This window comes from Prionailurus bengalensis, chromosome E1 (assembly GCF_016509475.1).
Source record: "Prionailurus bengalensis isolate Pbe53 chromosome E1, Fcat_Pben_1.1_paternal_pri, whole genome shotgun sequence".
NCBI lineage: Eukaryota > Metazoa > Chordata > Mammalia > Carnivora > Felidae > Prionailurus > Prionailurus bengalensis.
The window spans coordinates 12,416,367-12,434,564 of NC_057347.1; the positions used below are offsets into that span (position 1 = coordinate 12,416,367).

Below are 18,198 nucleotides of genomic sequence, written 5' to 3' on the forward strand. Positions count from 1 at the left end.
AGACAAAGCTCAATTTATTTTTTTTGTCACCTGTGTTTTTGGTGTCATATCCATGAGGATGTTGCCAAATCTAATGTTACGAAGATTTTCCCTGATATTTTATTCTAAGCGGTTCTATAGTTTGACACCAAGATCTAGGTCTTTAATCCACTTGATTTAATTTTTGTGTATGGTGTCAGGTAAGGTTCCAACTTCATTCTTTTGCATGTTCATATCCAGTTTTCCCAGCACCAGTTATTGAAAACATTGTTCTTTCCTGCTTGAAATGTCTTGCCACACCTGTCAAAAATCACATGACCATGAATGCAAGGGTTTATTTTTGGGCTCACTATTCTATTTATTGGTCTGTATATCTGTCTTTATGCCAGTACCACACTGTTTGATGGCTGTAGCTTTGCAGTAAGTTTTGAAACCAGGAAGTGTGAGTCTTCCAGCTTTGTTCTTTTTTTTTTTTTTTCAGTGTTGTCTTGGTTACTCAAGGACCTTTGAGATTCCACATGGATTTTAGGATTTTTTTCTATTTCCTCCAAAAAAAATGCTATTATTTTGATAGGGATTGCATTGAATCTGTACATCACTTTGGGTAGTATCGACAACAATGTTAAGTCTTCCGGTCCACGAATGTGAGATGTCTTTCCATGTATTTAGGTCTCCTTTAATTTCTGTGTTTTAGGTCTCCTTTAATTTCGCGTTTTGTAATGTTTATTTAGCATACAAATCTTTGACCTATTTAGTTAGATTTATTACTAAATATTTAATTCTTTTAGGTGCGATTATAAATGGATTTTCTTTCCTAATTTCCTTTTCAGATTATTCATTGCTAGTGTGTAGAAACATAACTGATCTGTGTGTGTTGACCTGGTACCCTGCAACTATGCTGAACTGACTTATATTAGCTGTAATAGCTTTCTCTGGATTCCTTGGGGTTTTCTAAATATGGAATCACATTAATCTATGAATAGTTGTCTTCTTCCTTTCCAGTTTTGGTGCGTTTTATTTCTTGTGTAATTGCTCTGATTAGAACTCTAGTACTGTGTTGAATAGCTGCAGTGAGAGCAAGCATCCTTGTCTTGTTTTTGATCGTAGGGGGAACACTTTCCATCTTACACCATTGAACATATATTAGCTATAGGTTTTTCTTAGACATCCTCTACCACATTGAGGAATTCCCCCCCATTCCTGGTTTTCTGAGTTTTTATCATTAAAGGGTGTTAGATTTTGTCAAGTCTCTTTTTTGCATCAATTGAGACAATCCTATGGGTTTTTTTCCTTTGTTCTATTAATGTGATATATTGATTGATTTTATTATGTTGAACCACCCTTGCATTCCTAGGATAAAACCCACTTGTTTGTGGTGAATAATCTTTTTAAAATGCTGTTAAAATTGGTTTGCTAGTATTTCGTTGAGGATTTTAACATCTATATTCATAAAGGATGTTGGTCTGTAATTCTCTTGTGATGTCTTTATCTGAACTTGGTATCAGAGTAATGCTGGCCCCACAGAATGAATTAAGAAGTATTCTTTCCTTCCTCTTCAGTTTTTTGGAAGAGTATGAGAAGTGTTGGTGTTAGTTCTTTAAAGTTTGGTGAAACTCACCAGTGAAGCCATCTGGTGCATGACATTTCTTTGTTGGGAGGTTTTAAGTTATTGCTTTAATCTCTCTACCTGTTTGTTATACGTCTGCTAAGATTTTCTATTTCTTCTTGAGTCAGGTAATTTGTGTGTTTAAAGGAATTTTTTCATTTATTCTAGGTTATCTCATTTGTTGGTATACAGTCATTCATAGTATCATCTTTTTTATCTAGGTAAGGACCCACTTTCATTTCTAATTTTTTTTAATGTTTTTTTTTTTTTTTGAAGGAGGGAGAGACAGAACATGAGTGGGGGAGGGTCAGAGAGAGAGGGAGACACAGAATCCGAAGTGGGCTCCAGGCTCTGAGCTGTCAACACAGAGCCTGATGCAGGACTCGAACCATGACCTGAGCCAAAACTGGATGCTTAACCAACCACCCAGGGTTTCATTTCTAATTTATTTCCATCCTATCTTTCTTTGTCTAGCTAATGGTTTTTCAGTTTTGTCGATCTTTTCAAAGAACCAACTTTTGCATTCATGATTTTCTTTATTTCTACTCTGAATTTTTTTTTTATCTCCTCTCTAATCTGTATTATTTCCCTCCTCTGCTAGCTTTGGGTTTAGTTTGCTCTGTTCTAGTTCGCTAAGGTGTAAAGTTATGTTACTGATTTGAAATCTTTTTTTTTTTTTTTTTATGTAGCCAACTACAGGTATATATTTCCCTCTTAGCCTTGCTTTCTCTGCAACCCATAAGATTGGCTATGTGGTGTTTTCATTTTCATTTGTGTCTAAATACTTTCTAATTTTCCTTGTTATTTTTTATGAGTCAGTGGTTTTAAAGTGTGTTATTTAATTTCTGCTTATTTTCTAGTTTACCTTCTGTTACTGATCTCTAGCTTCATTAAACTGTGGTTGAATAAGACACTTTAAATGATATCTATCTTTTTAAATCTGTTGACATTTGTTTTGTGGCCTAATATATGGTCTCTCCTGGAGGATGTTCCATGTGTGCTTGAGAAGAATATGTATTAGGCTGTTGTTGGGTGGGATGTTCTGTATACATCTGTTAGGTACAGTTGGTCTATAATGTTGTTCAAGTCCTCTATTTTGTAACCGATCTTCTGATTGGTTGTTCTATCCATTATTGAAAGTGGAGTTTTGAAATATCAAAATATTGTAGAACTGTTTGTTTCTCCCTTCAGTTCTGTTGATTTTTGCTTCATATATTTTGAGTGTCAGTTATTAGGTACATAGATATTTATAACTGTTATATCTGTCTGCTGTAATGACTATCTTTTTATTCTTACAGGCTTACCTTATTTTATTGTGCTTCGCCAATATGGTGTATTTTACAAATTGAAGGTTTATGACAACCCTGTGTCAATCTAGTCTATCAGAGCCATTTTTCCAACAGCATTTGGCCACTTCACAGCTCTGTGTCACATTTTGGTAATTCTCACAATACTTCAAACGTTTTCATTATTATTAATTTGTTATGGTGATCAGTGATTACAACGCACTGAAAATTCAGATGATGGTTGGCACTTTTAGCAATGTTTTAAAATTAAGATATGTACATTGTTTTTAGACATAATGCTGTTGCACACTGATAGACTACAGTATAGTGTAAACATAACTTTTATATCCACTGGGAAACCAAAAAACTCATTTGACTTGTTTTATTGAGATAGTTGCTGTCAGTGGTCTGAAAGCAAACCTGCAATATCTCTCAGGTATGCCTACATCCAATATCCTTTTTTGTCTCTTGTAACCTTTTATGATTTAAAATCTGTTTTGTCTGATATTAGTACAGCCACTCCAGCTCTCTTTCGGTGATTATTTACATGGAATATCCTTCTTTCATCCTTTCACTTCCAAGATAATTGTATCTTTAGATTTAAAATGAATCTCTTAAAGACAGCGTATAGTTGGATTTTTTAAAGAAATTCCAGATTTTATCTGTCTTCTGATTAGAGATTTAAAAGCATTTATATTTAAACTAATTAATATTAAGGAGGAACTTCTGCCAGGTTGCTTTTTGTTTTCTGTATACTTTACAGCTTTTTTGTCCTTCATTTCCTGCATTTCTGTCTTTTGTGTTTAGTTGATTTTTTTGTAGTGAAGTGTTTTTGATTTCCTTTGTATTTCCTTATGTGTATATTTTACAGCTGTTTTGTTTGTGGTTTCTGTTTAAAAAAAATTTTTTTTAATGTTTATTTATTTTTGAGAGAGAGAGACAGAGTACGAGCACGGGAGGGGCAGAGAGAGGGAGACACAGAATCTGAAGCAGGCTCCAGGCTCCAAGATGTCAGCACAGAGCCCGATGTGGGTCTCAAACCCACAAACCGTGAAATCATGACCTGAGCTGAAGTCAGACGCTTAACCGACCAAGCCACCTAAGCACCCCTTGTTTGTGGTTTCTAAGGGGATTAATAGCATACAAAAATTCTACTGTGGTACAGCTCTGTCCTCCCCCATTTTCGTTACTCATGTCATAGATTACATCTTTGCATGTTACTTGCTCATTACCAGATTAATAATAGTTTTTAAACACATTTGTGTTTTAAATTATGTAGAAAGTAAAAAGTGGAGTTACAAACCAAAATTACAATAATACTAGCTTTCATAATTGCCCCTGCATTTACTCTCCTGGAGATCTTTATTTCTTCATATAGTTTTGGATTATACTGTTCAGCTTTCTTTTATTTCAAACCTGAAGGACTCCCTTTAGCATTTCTTGCAGAGCAGGTCTAGTGGTAACTAACTCCCTCAGCTTTTGTTCATCTGGGAATCTTAATTTCTCCCTCATTTTTTGAAGGATAGTTGTGCCAGATACAGAATTCTTGGTTGACAGTTTTTTTCTTTCAGCCCTTTTAATATATCAATCCACTGTCTTCTGGCCTCCAACGTTTCTGATTAGAAATCAGCTGATTATTGTATTGAGAATTGCTTTTATGTGAGAAGTAGTTCTCTCTTGCTGTTTTCAGGACTCTGTTTTTGTCTTTTGACAGTTTGATTATAATGTTTCAAGTGGGCCTCTGAATTTATCTAACTCAATGTTGAGCTTCTCTGATGTGTAGATTCATGTCTTTCATGAAGTTCAGAAAGTTTTCAGCAATTCTTTTTTTCCCCAGTTTTATACCTTTATTTGACAATCAGCAGTTAGTTCTCATCTACATTAATGGTCTGTGGATTATTGGAGGTGGTGACAGATACATAGGTGACCAACATATAGAGCTTGTTTGGTGAATTTTCATCCTCATTATGTTTTCTGAACAACCAACCACACATGGTTACTCATGTATGGAACATTTCTTATTCCCTTGGCCCAGATAGCTTTGTTGAGCCTGGTGTCAGTGTGCACATCTGGAGTTCCCATCTCCTTCATGGCAAATTTCTGGATCTCTTTGAGTGTCCAAGGGGCTTTTTGAAACCCACTCTATGCATGTGCTTGTGAATATTGATGATGTGTTCTCTGGTCCCTATCTCATTGATGAGAGAACGGCCCTTCTCGCCACCCTTCTTTGAGGGAGCCATTCTGCCAGGCCCCTCAGCAATTATTCTTCAAATATTCTATCTTCCTCTTTCTCTCTCTTTTCTCCTTCTCAGATTTACACAGTGTGTTTATTGGTCCACTTGATGGCATCCCACAGATCCCTTAGGTCCTGTTTACTTTTCCTTATTCTTCTTTTCTTATTCTCAGAGTCAGTGATTTCAGATGTCCTCTCTTCAGTTTCACTGATTCTCTCTTCTCTGTGCTCAAATCTGCTTTTGAACTTCTAGGGTATTTTCCATTTTTGTCATTGTACTTTTGAGCTCCAGAATTTTTTTTATAATTTCTGTTTCTTTAATGATATTCTCATTTTGTTTATACATCAATTTTCTGACTTTTTCCATGTCTTCCTTTAGCACTTTGAGGATCTTTTAAGACATTTGCTTTAAAATCTGTGTCTAGGAAGTCCATTGTCTAGGCTTCCTCAGGTGTGTTTTCTGGGGATTTATTTATATTTTTGAATATCAGAATAATAAGTGTAACTCCTTTAAATCTATTGGAAACTATTTTAGCTAGTAGTGGTTAAAATAATGCAACTTGCATCCATACTGCGCCTCAGTGATCAGAGCAGCAATCCACCGTCAGAACACAATCCTGATTTTTGGAGACAAGGTCCTCGTTGCCTACCTTGGCATCCTCAAGCTGCACCAGAGATGTGGGTAGCCTTTCCTACAGCGGCCTGCCACAGGGATGGGGGTGGGGAATGGAAAGCTACCACCAAGCTGATGGCTTGAATTGACCCAGATTATCCATAACTTGCCAGCCAAGCACTGCCCCGGAAGCTGCAAGCATCAGATAGACTACAGAGTTCCAAAATTGTCATATCAGAGAGTTCCTGCTAGTACAGCATCCAGGGGGAAAGACAGACTCCTAGAACTTCCTACTGTGCCATCTTCTGTCATTTCATACCCCCACTCCTTCTGCCTCTTGTTAAACTCACTTCCATTGGGAAGTCCTGTAAGTTAGACGGCTCAGTTTTTCATTTCTCTGGCATCCCGTTCTTTACAATTAGAGAATCTGTCTGTCTTCCTCACTAGACAGTTTGCTTCTAGAAGACAGGAACCATGTTTGTCTTGCTTTTTGCCCTGTCCCCAGTGCCCGGCACATAGAAGATATATTAACAACAACAACAAAAATGTTTCATGAACAAATGAATGAAAGTGACTTAACCCGAGAAGAACAGAGCCTCTGTTGAGATGTAATGGTACCGTAGAGCACCATGCTGGCACAGGGCAGCAAGGGGAGTCTGGCTCTAGAAGTCATTTTCAGTTCAGGGGACAGGTTGCCCAGGTCAGGTGTGAGCACCATAGGCAAGATCCTTCAGGCCACATTTCTTTGGAAGACAGGTGCTAGAGCCTGAGCATGTCATGCCCAGCGGGCTACTCCCCACCCTCTGAAAAGCAGGGACATGTGGTTCACGTGCCTGTCACTCTGAAGATGCATTCGGTTTCTGTCATATTTGACCAGGTGCAGACACACAAGCCTTACACGGTGGCCTTTGACCTTGCGGACCCTGGGGCCATAGTTGCAGCAACAGCTGAGATCCTGCAGTGCTTTGGCTACGTGGATGTGCTCATCAACAATGCTGGCATCAGCTACCGAGGCGCCATTGTGGACACTACCCCAGACGTGGATAAGAAAGTCATGGAGACAAACTACTTTGGCCCAGTTGCTCTAACGAAAGGTAACGGTCCTGAAGTAAAAGAAGAAGGAGCAGTGCTATGTTGACGTTCTTTTTACTTTACTTGGTTCCTTTTTAGCTAAATGTTACCCGTCTCCATCTATTTTACCCTGGAATGGGTGTTGTCATTAGAGCTTGGGTGTTTTTCTCCAGGCTTTCACTTGCATTTTCTTTGTCTGCTTTATAGCCTTAAATCAAGATGTTCTCCCCAGTGACAGCTTTATTTATACAGCATTGTCCCCCCCGCCCCCATTTCCTCTTCATGGTGTTTGGAAACCCATACAAAGTGGGGATATTTTTATGTCCGGCCATGGGCATCACTCAAGGGTAGAGGCTCTGCCTAGAAAAGGTGACTGAGCTGACTGACTGTTCCTAGTGATTAGGCTTCTGCCTGCCTCCCTCCTTGCTTCCTTCCCAGTCCTCTACTGGCCTCCTCCCTCCTGTTGGCAGTCTGCTGGGCACAGGGGACCTGAGAGTCCCAAGGAAGCGTGGCGCTCCCCATTGAGAAGCCTTCCCTGTTCACCTCCCTGGCTCTGACTACATACAATAAGCAAGCTCGCCTCCTGTCAGTGTTAGCTGTGGTGACCAGAAGAAAGTCCTGCCCTAAAGCCTCTGCTCTCTTTCTTCAGCACTCCTGCCCTCCATGATCAAAAGGCGACAAGGCCATATTGTTGCGATCAGCAGCATCCAGGGCAAAATCAGCATTCCTTTCCGATCAGCATGTGAGTACTTCCTAGTCTCTCTCCCCTATGCTTTTCCCTCATGTTTTCTCGTGATTATAAAAATAACACATGTAGTGTCGCTGGGCAGATACTCAATACAGAGTGTGGGAGGGAATTGATCAGAATGTGCTCTGAGCAGGCCGGGCTTCAGATTGCAGCTCCACTCCTTACCCACCCCCCTCTCCCCCGCGTGACCTCGTGCGAGTGTCCTCGCCGCACCCCCAGCTGCAGAAGGGAGACCGGCCAGTCCCAGGCCAGAGGAGCCGCCGGGAAGACTGAGTTCCTCTCTGAGCGCTGGGGGAGAAGCGCCGGAGCGGTGCCGGGCCGAGGGCCGTGCGCGCCGGCCACCATCTCATTGTCGGTCTGCACCGTCCTCACGGGCACTTCCGCTGGGTCACTTTGCGGCACGTGCCTCCAAACTTTTCTCGTGTGAGCAAACACATGGTAGCGTACAAACACGGAATCACACTGTACATACCGTTTTGTGGCTTGCCGATTCCACCAGACGATACAGTAGTAATGCCTCGGGTAGATACGACGTGAGCTGTTGAGCCATCTTCCTGGACGCACGAGGATCACGTGCCCTCAGTTCTTGACCGGTACCGATGATGTGCTACCCAGAACCTCCTTGAATACTGACATCTCGAGGCACTCGTGGGAGGGTTTCAGTAAGATAAACTCCCAAAAGTGGAAATATTAAATAGGACCAGGAAATTAACCCTGCCAAACTGACTTCCAGTTTGCACACTCACCTCCACGTACGAGTGACTGGGCCAGAGTTCTGAGATGATATTTCACTCCGCTGTCTACCGCCCCGTTGTACTGGCAAGCAGACGGAGCCTGGTTTTGTTTTGCTGAAAGATTTCAAAGGTGGTTTCACGGACCGCCCGGGGAACTCCTTCCTTTGCTCTGCCCTGTGCAGTCAGCGCTGACGTCATCTGTTCTCACCTTCGAGTGCGGGCCTCTGCCTGGCGCAGCTGCGTGCTGGGCAGCGAAGGGAGGGAGGGCAGAGCCGGGTCAGCACTTTGCAAGGACCATACCAGACATCCGGCCAGACACTATCTGAACCGGAGCTGTGACAAAGACATCTTCTTTCTCTCCAGATACGAATCCCTGCTCTGCCTTGTGGTTCTAGTCGCATATCCTTAGGCAAGTAACTTAAAGTCCCTGACCCTCTGTCTCCTTGCTTGTGAAGAGACTGACGGTTACCGCACACACTTCACAAGGCTGTGTTAAAGATGAGAGGAGACACCTGGAGACCAAGAGTCCTTTGTGAACTGTGGGGTTCTCCATCCATAGTTGTTTCTGGGGTTGTTATTTCCCTGCTCACCAGCATTCCATTTTGACTCCCGGCAGCACAGGACAGCTCTCTAAGACAGCTCTAATGGTTCAGGAAGAAATATAATCACAAATGATAAAACAAATAAGGTGAAATGTTAATAATAGCTAAATCAGGGTAAAGGATATACAGTATTCTTTGTACTAAATTACTTTCAAACTTTACTTTGACTTAATCTCCCTGAATTTTGTTCTCCACTTGGCCTGTGGCTGCAGTAGGTCCCGCAGAGTTGGTCTGGGCGCTTTATGACGAGCAGACTGAGTGTGGCGGTGTGCCTGGGCATATTAGCTAACCCTGGTGAGCAGCAGTCTTCTTGACTATAAAATGGGAGAGTGGCCTTACCCGCTTCCCACCGCTGGTGGGATGATCAAGGTGGCCTGTCGAGCCCCGTGCCCTGCAAGTCAGAGAGGCTCACTAGTGACAGTCGTGGTGATGGTGGTAAGTCAGCCTGGCTGAGGACCTACGGCCTGGGACTCTGTGAGACTAGTCATCAGGGTGCAGCCTTCTATTTGGGGCCCCCCCCAGGGTGACTCTTCTCAGTCTTTGGGCCTGGCTGCACCCCTGGGATCACAGCTGACAGGGGCAGCTTTCTCCACCCACCTACCCGCAAACTCCTCGTCCAGCCCCCAGCAGCTCGGCCCACACCAAAGGCGCTGGCCTGAGAAAGGTGCCGCAGGGAGGGCCAACGCTGGACTCTCTCACGTGCCTTGCCGGGACACTTCCTTGCTTTTTCCCTTCCTGCCATTTCAGCTGATGGATGCCCCTTTCCTATGGCTAAGCTACTTAGAACTCTGAATTGGAGGAAACTGATTTTCAGTGGAGATGCTGTGTGTTTCCCAAGAATGTCATTGTCGGGTCACTGTTGTCCCCCCTCAGAGCACCTTTCACCACACTGTGGAGCCGTGGCTGACAAGCTGCCGTGGCTCGACTTCTCCCAAGTGGAGCAGGATCGATGGCTCTTCCAGAGGAAGCCACTTCATGGAAGTTTATCAAACAAAATACATAAGAAAGCTAAGCATGGATTTTATACACACACTCCCGTGCATGCAAGGATGCTCACTGGCAGCCCTGTTCAATGACGAGACCTGGAGACAAGCCCGGAAGTTCCAACCCCTGAAGTCTGGTGGCCCATGGAGAGCATGGTGGGCCTGCACGGGTGCCACAGAGGCTATATGGTCTGTGTCACCAGGGGAGAAAGCTACTGGCAGGAATAATATAAACAGTAGAGCTCGCTTCTGTTAAAAAAAAAATTAAGTGTAAAATCACATATATGTACATAGAGTATCTAAAAAGTAAATGCTGAGAAACCATTAGCATAGGTTATCTCTGGAGAATGGAATTGGAAGACAGAAGGAAGACTTTGACTCTTACATCGTCTGTCCCACTTAAATGTTTCACTCATTAGACATTAAGTTGTGATATATATATGTTTTAACTCTTAATGTTAGAATAATTTCATACTTAAAAGTTGCAGGAACAGTGCCAGGAACTCCCATGTCGCCTTCATGTAGATTCCCCAGTTGTTAACATCTGACCATATTTGCTTTATCATATTCTGTATGTGTTGTGTGTATATATGCATGTATGTGTGTATATATGATTTATAATTTATTTCCTGAATCATTTGAAAGAGGGTGAGGAATATGATGCTCCTTTACTCCTACACAGCAGGGTATTTCCTAAGAACGGGTATACACTGCACTTCCCTAAGTCAGGAAAGGAACACGGCTGTAATACTGTAATCTTAAATTGTAATATCAGTTTTTAAGTAAAAGCGAATGAATGGGAACGAATATGTGGGCCTGTCTCGGGCCCTCTCCCTCACCTGCATCTCTGGCCACAAACCTTTGCAGATGCGGCCTCCAAACATGCAACCCAGGCATTCTTTGACTGTCTTCGTGCCGAGATGGAACAGTATGAGATCGAGGTGACTGTCATCAGCCCCGGCTACATCCACACCAACCTCTCTGTAAATGCTGTCACTGCTGATGGGTCCAAATACGGAGGTGAGGCCCTAGTTTCTCTTTTCTTCCACAAAAAGCTGTCGGCTGGCGATAGTGAGATGTGCTTCTCTCACCTGATGCTTCTTCGATTCTTTTTCACTTGGAATGTAATTTTTTTAAGTTTATTTATTTGAGAGAGAGAGAGAGAGAGAGAGAGAGAGAGAGAGAGAGAGAGAGAGAATGAGTGGGGGAGGGGCAGAGAGGGAGAGAGAGAGAGAATCCATGCTGTCAGCACAGAGCCCAACGTGGGGCTCCATGCCACGAACCATGAGATCATGACCTGAACCTAAACCAAGAGTGGGGCACTTAACTTCCTGAACCACCCAGGGTGCCCCCAGAATATAATTTAAAAAAACATTTTTTAAAAATGTTTACTTATTTTTGAGAGAGAGAGAGAGAGAGAGAGAGACAAAGTATGAGCAGGGTAGGGACAGAGAGAGGGAGACACAGAATCTGAAGCAAGCTCCAGGCCCTGAGCTGTCAGAAGGATGGGGGGCTCAAACTCAGGAACCGCAAGATCATGACCTGAGCCAAAGTCGGGTGCTTAACCGATGGAGCCACCCAGGCGCCCCTGGAATATAATTTTTAAAACTAAAAAACTTGATGTACGGGTGTTGGTTATATATACTGTTGAATAATGGTCATTTACCACGAGCCATCCTTAGCCTGAGCATCACCATTGCAGCTGTTGGAACAGGGTCCCTGTTGGCCAGGACTCAGTCCTTAAAGGACTTTGAGGGCCAAGCTGAAATGCTGCCAGACTTTCTGCTCACCCATCCTCAGTGAATTAAAGTAAAATTAAAGTGGATTAATCGCATGGAAAGTATGGGTTGCTTGCCCCAAAAGATTCCCCACTCAGTGTGCTTGAGAAATGACTGATTTCAGGATACTCAAAGGAAAGAGCACAGTCTTCTGGGGTGACGCTGGGTGTACCGGTCTCAGATCTCCCATCTTGCTTCAGCCAAAGATGTGGTGAGCTGACCTGCAGTCACCACTAGTGGGCTGAATGGCCCGGCCCCAGCGTGCAGGCTCAGGCCAGCCTCCCGGGTCAGGTGACCCATGCACGCTTTTGTCCTGGGAACTGAGTTGCTTTCCCACACTTGCGTGGGGCCTGCCTACCTCTTAAGTACTGACCTGCCATGTCCTGCCTCCCTGGATGTGACCTTTTGGGCCTATGCTATGGTGTTCACCAGGGGCCTCCTGTTCCTGCACCCCACCTCGGCCAGACCTGAACTGCACATGCCCTGGATAGGCGCTCACTCAGCAAGTCAGCAGAAACCATATAGAGGCATAGAGCTAGAGAGGTTCATACTTATTTATATCTAGAAGAATCTCTTTTTTTTTTTTTTTAAGTGTTTATTTTTGAGAGAGAGAGAAAGCAAGCAGGGGAGGGACAGAGAGAGAGGGAGACAGAGGATTGGAAGTGGGCTCCACACTGACAGCCCAGAGCCCAGTCCAGTGCTTGAACTTGTGAACTGCGAGATCATGACCTGAGCCAAAGTTGCCCCTAGAAGAATCTTTTCCAACTGAGCCACCCAGGAACCCCTAGAGGAATGTTTTTTTTTCTTTTTAATGTAAAGCTCTTTTCCTTTTTTTTTTTTTTCCAGTTTATTTATTTATTCTGAGAGAGAGAGAGCGTGTGCGTGCGCACATGAGCAGGGGAAGGTCAGAGGGAGAAGAGGACAGAGTATCCTAAGTGGGCTCCAAGCTGACAGACAGCAGAGAGCTTGATGCAGGGCTCAAACTCACGAACCGTGAGATCATGATCTAAGCAAAGTCAGATGCTTAACCCACTGAGCCACCCGGGTGCCCCTAGAAGAATCTTTCTTAAAAAATTCCCTCTATGGCCTTTAAAAATCAGCAACTATCAGAAATCAATTCTGTGTTAACAAAAACACAAGGAGAATAGATATCGGTGAGGAGGCTCACGCAGTTTGGACAACTTACAAATAGTTTCAAATGGTCTGCGCTAGTGGCCTCTCCTCTCTGGCTGCCAACTGGTTCTGCTTGGTCGGCAACATTGTCACATCACTAGGAAAGAAGGAACATCAGTTGGCATCAACCAGCCTAACACCTCCTAACCTCCCTGAGCTGCCTCTGGCACCGAAAACAAACCAAGGATTTCTTCCTGTTCCTTATCCGGTCACCACATGATGTGGGGAACTGGGACGTCTCTTCCTGACCCACCTCACTCTCAGTCTGGCCAGCTTGTCGTGCACATGAGGGGTCATAGTCTCCTCCTATCACCCGTCTGGCAGACCTCAGGCCAAGCTACCCCAGACAAATCAGTGCTGCAACACCCTCAGTTGGGCGTTCCGGCAGACAACAGTTCCCAAGGTCGGGAATCGGTGTGTGTGTGATTGCTCTTTGAGACCCCATCTGGGCTGGCCTTTGGCCTTTGTCGTGAGCCACCAGTTGTAAGCACTTACAAGGTCACCCATCTACCACGTTTCCACATCTCCCCCACAGTCCCCTCTCCCCCCTCACACACACTGAGCTGCTGACGGCTTCCTCATTTCTTTGGAGTACGGAATAGTCAGGGATGGTGGCAAACCCCTTGCCTCCTGACAGACTGTGGCAAGGGCCCCATGATGGGAAATTCAGCCGACATCGGTTCATGTCAGCTCAAGTCCTGCGGAGAGAGACTTCTGCTTCTAAGTTCATGTGTTTCTTTGGTTTTATTTTAGTTATGGACAAGACCACAGCCCAAGGCCGAAGCCCCGTGGAGGTGGCCCGAGATGTTCTGGCTGCGGTGGGAAAGAAAAAGAAAGATGTGATCCTGGCCGACCTCCTGCCTTCCTTGGCCATTTATCTGCGAACTCTGGCTCCTGGGCTCTTCTTCCGCCTCATGGCCTCCAGGGCCAGAAAGGAGCGGAAATCCAAGAACTCCTAGTCGCGCGTCTGAGCTGGGATAGGGAAGCAGCACCTGCCTGGGTACAGGTGCTGGACAAGGGACAGCTGTGTTTGTTGAGACTTTACTGGATGTTTGTCTTACGAGTGGGAAAGATGGAACATACATACGCTTGTCCTGAACTGAAGATCCCTGGCTAGGCCTCTGCTAATAGAATGAAAACCAAAAAGGCAACAACCTTCTTCCCAGGGATGAGGGGTAAACCTTACGGAACAAATGTGGAGCTCAGTTTAAAGTAAGGACCTGAAATAAATGAATGAGCAGTCAGAGGTGTAGTCCTCAAGGGACGGAAGAACTATGTCTCCTTTGAATTCCAGCCTCCGCCAGCTCCTAGAAAGTGTTTCAGCCTTGAAAACAGAAGACATCCTGACGTCACCTGACCCAGTTCTCATATTTGACTTACCTGGACCACGTGCCTAATTGTTTTGGCAGAGGCACCTGCAGCACTCAAGGGAGAAGGCTGTCGTAAGAAGCCATCATCCATATCCATTTTCAGGGCTCTACAGTCCATCATCCAACATGACCAATGGGCTAATACGCCTTCTGTCTTCCAGCATAACCCAAGTGATGCCGGCTTTAGTTCCTAAAAGGAATTCCCTGTTTCCCCTGTAAACTCTCACCTCAAGCCCCGTAGACCAGGCCCCACTCCAAGCAGAAGACGAATTTATTAAGGAAACAGGGAAAAGGGAGAGGAAAACCCCACGTGGTCCCGTGTATCCTCTAGGAAAGAAGACTCAAAAGCCTGGTCAGGTGGGGAGGGATTCTAAAGCGGCATCTGGTCCCTGGTGAGAGCAGTCATTTGCTAGCTGTGCCTGTTGGATGCCTGCTTCCACCTTTTTGATTTCTTAAAAATACATGCTTGAGGTTCAATGAGTGAATCAACTTCATATTGAAAGTTTAGGATGAAACTTTTCCTATTATTGAGGCTGAAAGTGGAAATTGTGGGTGCATTGTATGACTTTCCCAACCTGGAATAAAAATCTTGCATATCATACTGGCACCTCGCACTGTGTCCCAACTCTGGTCCTATGGAGCTTGTGTTTTAAAATCTATCCCTGAAATAAAAATGGCCAAAGCCACAGCCTGTGGTTAGTGTTTGAGGCCGTCAAGTTTCCTGAGAGCAGGAGCATGAAGAGTGGGGCATTAGATCTGGTGCTCTTCCCCAGCTCCCACCATGGGCCTGAACATTCCAAGGGCCCCTGGTTGAAATGTGGATATAGACATATGGGTTGGCTCTTCATCTTCCAAATAAACCATCTACTTCCCTCCAGACATGGAACAGAGAGACCTTACTGTTCACATCAGGGCTCTTAGAGCCAGGAAAGAGCTGGACCCAAGACAGCAGTAGCAGCCACTCTAAAACCTAGCGTGACATTGAGTTAAATGGCCAAGGGCACAGCAGGTGCTCAGGAAAAGGCAGTGACAAAGAAAGCTTTTCCTCTAAATGGGAATGAGAGAACATCTCTCCTTGGACACTTGTTGATGGGCACTTTCAACAGGGCCCGTATCCAAGGGCTGCCCTTTTCTCTCCGATAAACAAAACGGGCAGCACCTGGAGGCCGATGCGATCTCCTGCCCTCAAAAGAACACACGTTTAGCAGCCACACGGTCTGTCATCAAAAGACGACGTCAAACGCACTGTTGAGGTGGTTGCTTTGGGGGCCGCTGTGACAGTGGCTGGGAGCCCCCCAAGCCCTGACTGGGGTGCAGGTGGCACGCGGAACTTGGAGCAGACGTGCAGGGTCTCAACCTAGACACGACACTTGAGCCAGATCCCAAACCACTGCATGTGTCTTTACCGCACATTCTTGAGGACTCAACCAACTCACTTGCTAAAACTTACTTTAGAAAACTTATATTCTACCATATGAATAGTGAATAATATAACACAACCGTTAAATTTAGCTGGATCTGGCTGTCTGCCAAAGGCTGAGGCCCAGCTGCCCTTGAGGAGGTTGGCAAGGTCAGAGAGGTACTGAAGACGCGCTCGCACCGCAGCACATGCTCTCTCCGGCCTTAGAAACTACGCAGAGGACTAAAAGGGCAAGTGATTCAGGGTTCTTCAAAAGTCCGTGTGGCACGTCAAGCCATGTTGGGGGGCCTCTGGAGTTGGGCGCGGCTCCCCGGGGACAGCACTGCCTGGTAAAGGCGGGGCTTGCTGTCTCCACTGGAATGGCAGCCGCAGCCCCTTTCCTGGGGACCAGGACCCCAACTTGGCATCTCTTTTTAAAAATTTTTTTAAAATGTAGATCCTGGTTACTTAACACATAGTGTACTAATGATTTCAGGAATAGAATCTAGTGGCTCATCACTTACATATAACACCTGGTCCTCCTCCCAGCAAGTGCCCTTAGTACCCATCGCTCATTTAGCCCATCTCCCCACCCAACACCCGAGAGCAACCCTCAGTTTGTTCTCTGTATTTAAGAGTCTCTTACGGTTTGTCTCCCTCTCTGTTTTTATATTATTTTTTCTTCCCTCCCCTTATGTTCATTTGTTTTTTATCTTAAATTCCACATGTGAGTGAAATCATGATTGGAATACATTTATTCCATTGAATGTGTATACCACATCTTCTTTATCCATTCACCAGGCAGTGGACATTGGGCTCTTTCTATACTTTGGCTACTGTCAATAGTGCCGCTATAAACATTGGGGTGCATGTGCCCCTTCGAATCAGCACTCCTGTGTCCTTTAGATAAATTCCTAATAGTGCAATTGCTGGGTCGCAGGGTAGTTCTATTTTCAGTTTTTGGAGGAACCTCCATACTGTTTTCCACAGTGGCTGCACCAGTTTGCATTCCCACCAGCAGTGCAAAAGGGTTCCTCTTTATCTGCACCAACATCTGTTGTCGCCTGAGTTGTTCATCGTGGCCATTTGGCAGGTGTGAGGTGGTATCTCACTGTGGTTTTGATTTGTGTTTCCCTGATAATGTCACTCTTGCTTTCAGATCGGTGTCTGAATACGAACATCTGCCGCCTGGGGTGGTGGTGGTGCTGTTCCAGTTTCTCCTTTCTGTCCTCAAAGCTTTGTTCTCCTCTCTCCCTTGCATCCTGGGATTCTGGGTATGCTTGAAAAGCTCAGTTCTGGATTGCTTCTGCCTGCAGATGAAGTTCAAAGGCACTTTCCACTTTGCTCTTCAGGTCTCCTGGTGTTTCACTGGTCCGAGGGCAGAAGCAGGCGCGCCTGTGTTTCGTGCCCAAATCAGAGCATGGAAAGTACAACCAAGTGAGTTTCCAGATGGCAGCACCACACATCTGCGCACTGCTGAGCGGCCACGGCTCGCGAGTGACTGGATGGAATGGTGAGCGCGCAGCTGCCTGGGCGCACTGCCCGGCTCCTCGCAGGCTCCATGGAAGGAGTCTCCCTCCCCTTCAGTGGGGCCTGACAGCTGCTGAAGCAGATGTGAACACTTTGGAGGGCGCAGACAGATGAAGAGAGACCGTCCGTGAGTGCTTGCCAGGGTCTGCTCCCCCCGCATTCTTGACGAGTTGACCTTCACAAAGGCTCTTTGCTCTCCTCTGAAACTGGGGTGAGACTGGGCAGTTCCAACAAGACTCACGTAATTAGGTTAATTGCACGATGCATTCACAGAAATGGCACGCACAGGGCTCGTGTGTGGACTTTGCAGAGAAGGGCCCAGCCGACTTGGCCTTTGTCTCTCAGTTGGCAATGACTTAAAAATTGCTGTTTCTTCCAGAGCATCGTGGCACGTCACAGAGGAGCACAACCCACTTGTCAGCGATGTCGAAGTGGGAAGGCGACGGAAACAGAGAAGCCGGCGCCCACAGAAGGGAATCCTTCCAGCTGCAGGAGGTGTGATCCTGCCGCTCCCCTTCCCAGCCAGTTTGGGGCGCCGCTCGCGTAGAGGCCTGGAACACGAGAGTCCTGCCCCGCGCTCCCCAGCAGTGCCGAGCCCTCACCCTGGCACGAGACCTGTAAGTGAGGTGATGTCTCAGAACCTGGGCTAGTCCACCCGACAAGAATCAGTTTGTTGAGCGCAGCCTCAGGCACCTTGTTCGCACTTGGCCTCTTCTCCTGGTGAGGGCTTCTGCTCAGCCCTCAACCCACCGAGATGCCTACTTGTCCACTTCTAGCCTCCTGCCCCAGGAAAGCTGATGTGCAGGCAGAGCATGGGGCTCCCTTTCCGAACCTGGGCCGTTTATTACAAAAACACCTACCATTCCGGCCCAGCAGGCTCGGGAACTGGCAGCCAGACACCCAAGGGACCGCAGGCACTGTACAGTTGAGACCAGGTCTATTTGTCTGGGATCGCTACCAATTTATCCTTTTGCTCCAGATGGCAGACTGCCCCGTAAACGACACTGTGTACCCAACACCATTTTGCCACCCGGCATTCGAATGAGTGATTAGTACTTCTAGGCTCCTCGGAGTTACAGTTTTTCAAACTCTT

The 18,198-nt window shown here is 45.5% G+C and overlaps 1 protein-coding gene and 1 pseudogene across 4 annotated transcripts in view; one reads left to right on the plus strand and one right to left on the minus strand.

The window, feature by feature from the left end:
* Window positions 1-14,777, plus strand: part of DHRS7B (dehydrogenase/reductase 7B) — a 61,454-nt gene extending 46,677 nt beyond the window's left edge. For all 4 annotated transcript variants that reach the window (XM_043583357.1, XM_043583360.1, XM_043583359.1 and 1 more), the window contains 4 exons: window positions 6,595-6,811; window positions 7,438-7,530; window positions 10,723-10,875; window positions 13,560-14,777. In XM_043583357.1, coding sequence (XP_043439292.1) covers window positions 6,595-6,811; window positions 7,438-7,530; window positions 10,723-10,875; window positions 13,560-13,765 — 669 coding nt within the window. In that variant the 3' untranslated portion in view covers window positions 13,766-14,777. The remainder of the gene's footprint in view (window positions 1-6,594; window positions 6,812-7,437; window positions 7,531-10,722; window positions 10,876-13,559) is intronic.
* LOC122485068 lies at window positions 4,706-5,111 on the minus strand (annotated as a pseudogene).
* Window positions 14,778-18,198: the final 3,421 nt, after the last annotated feature.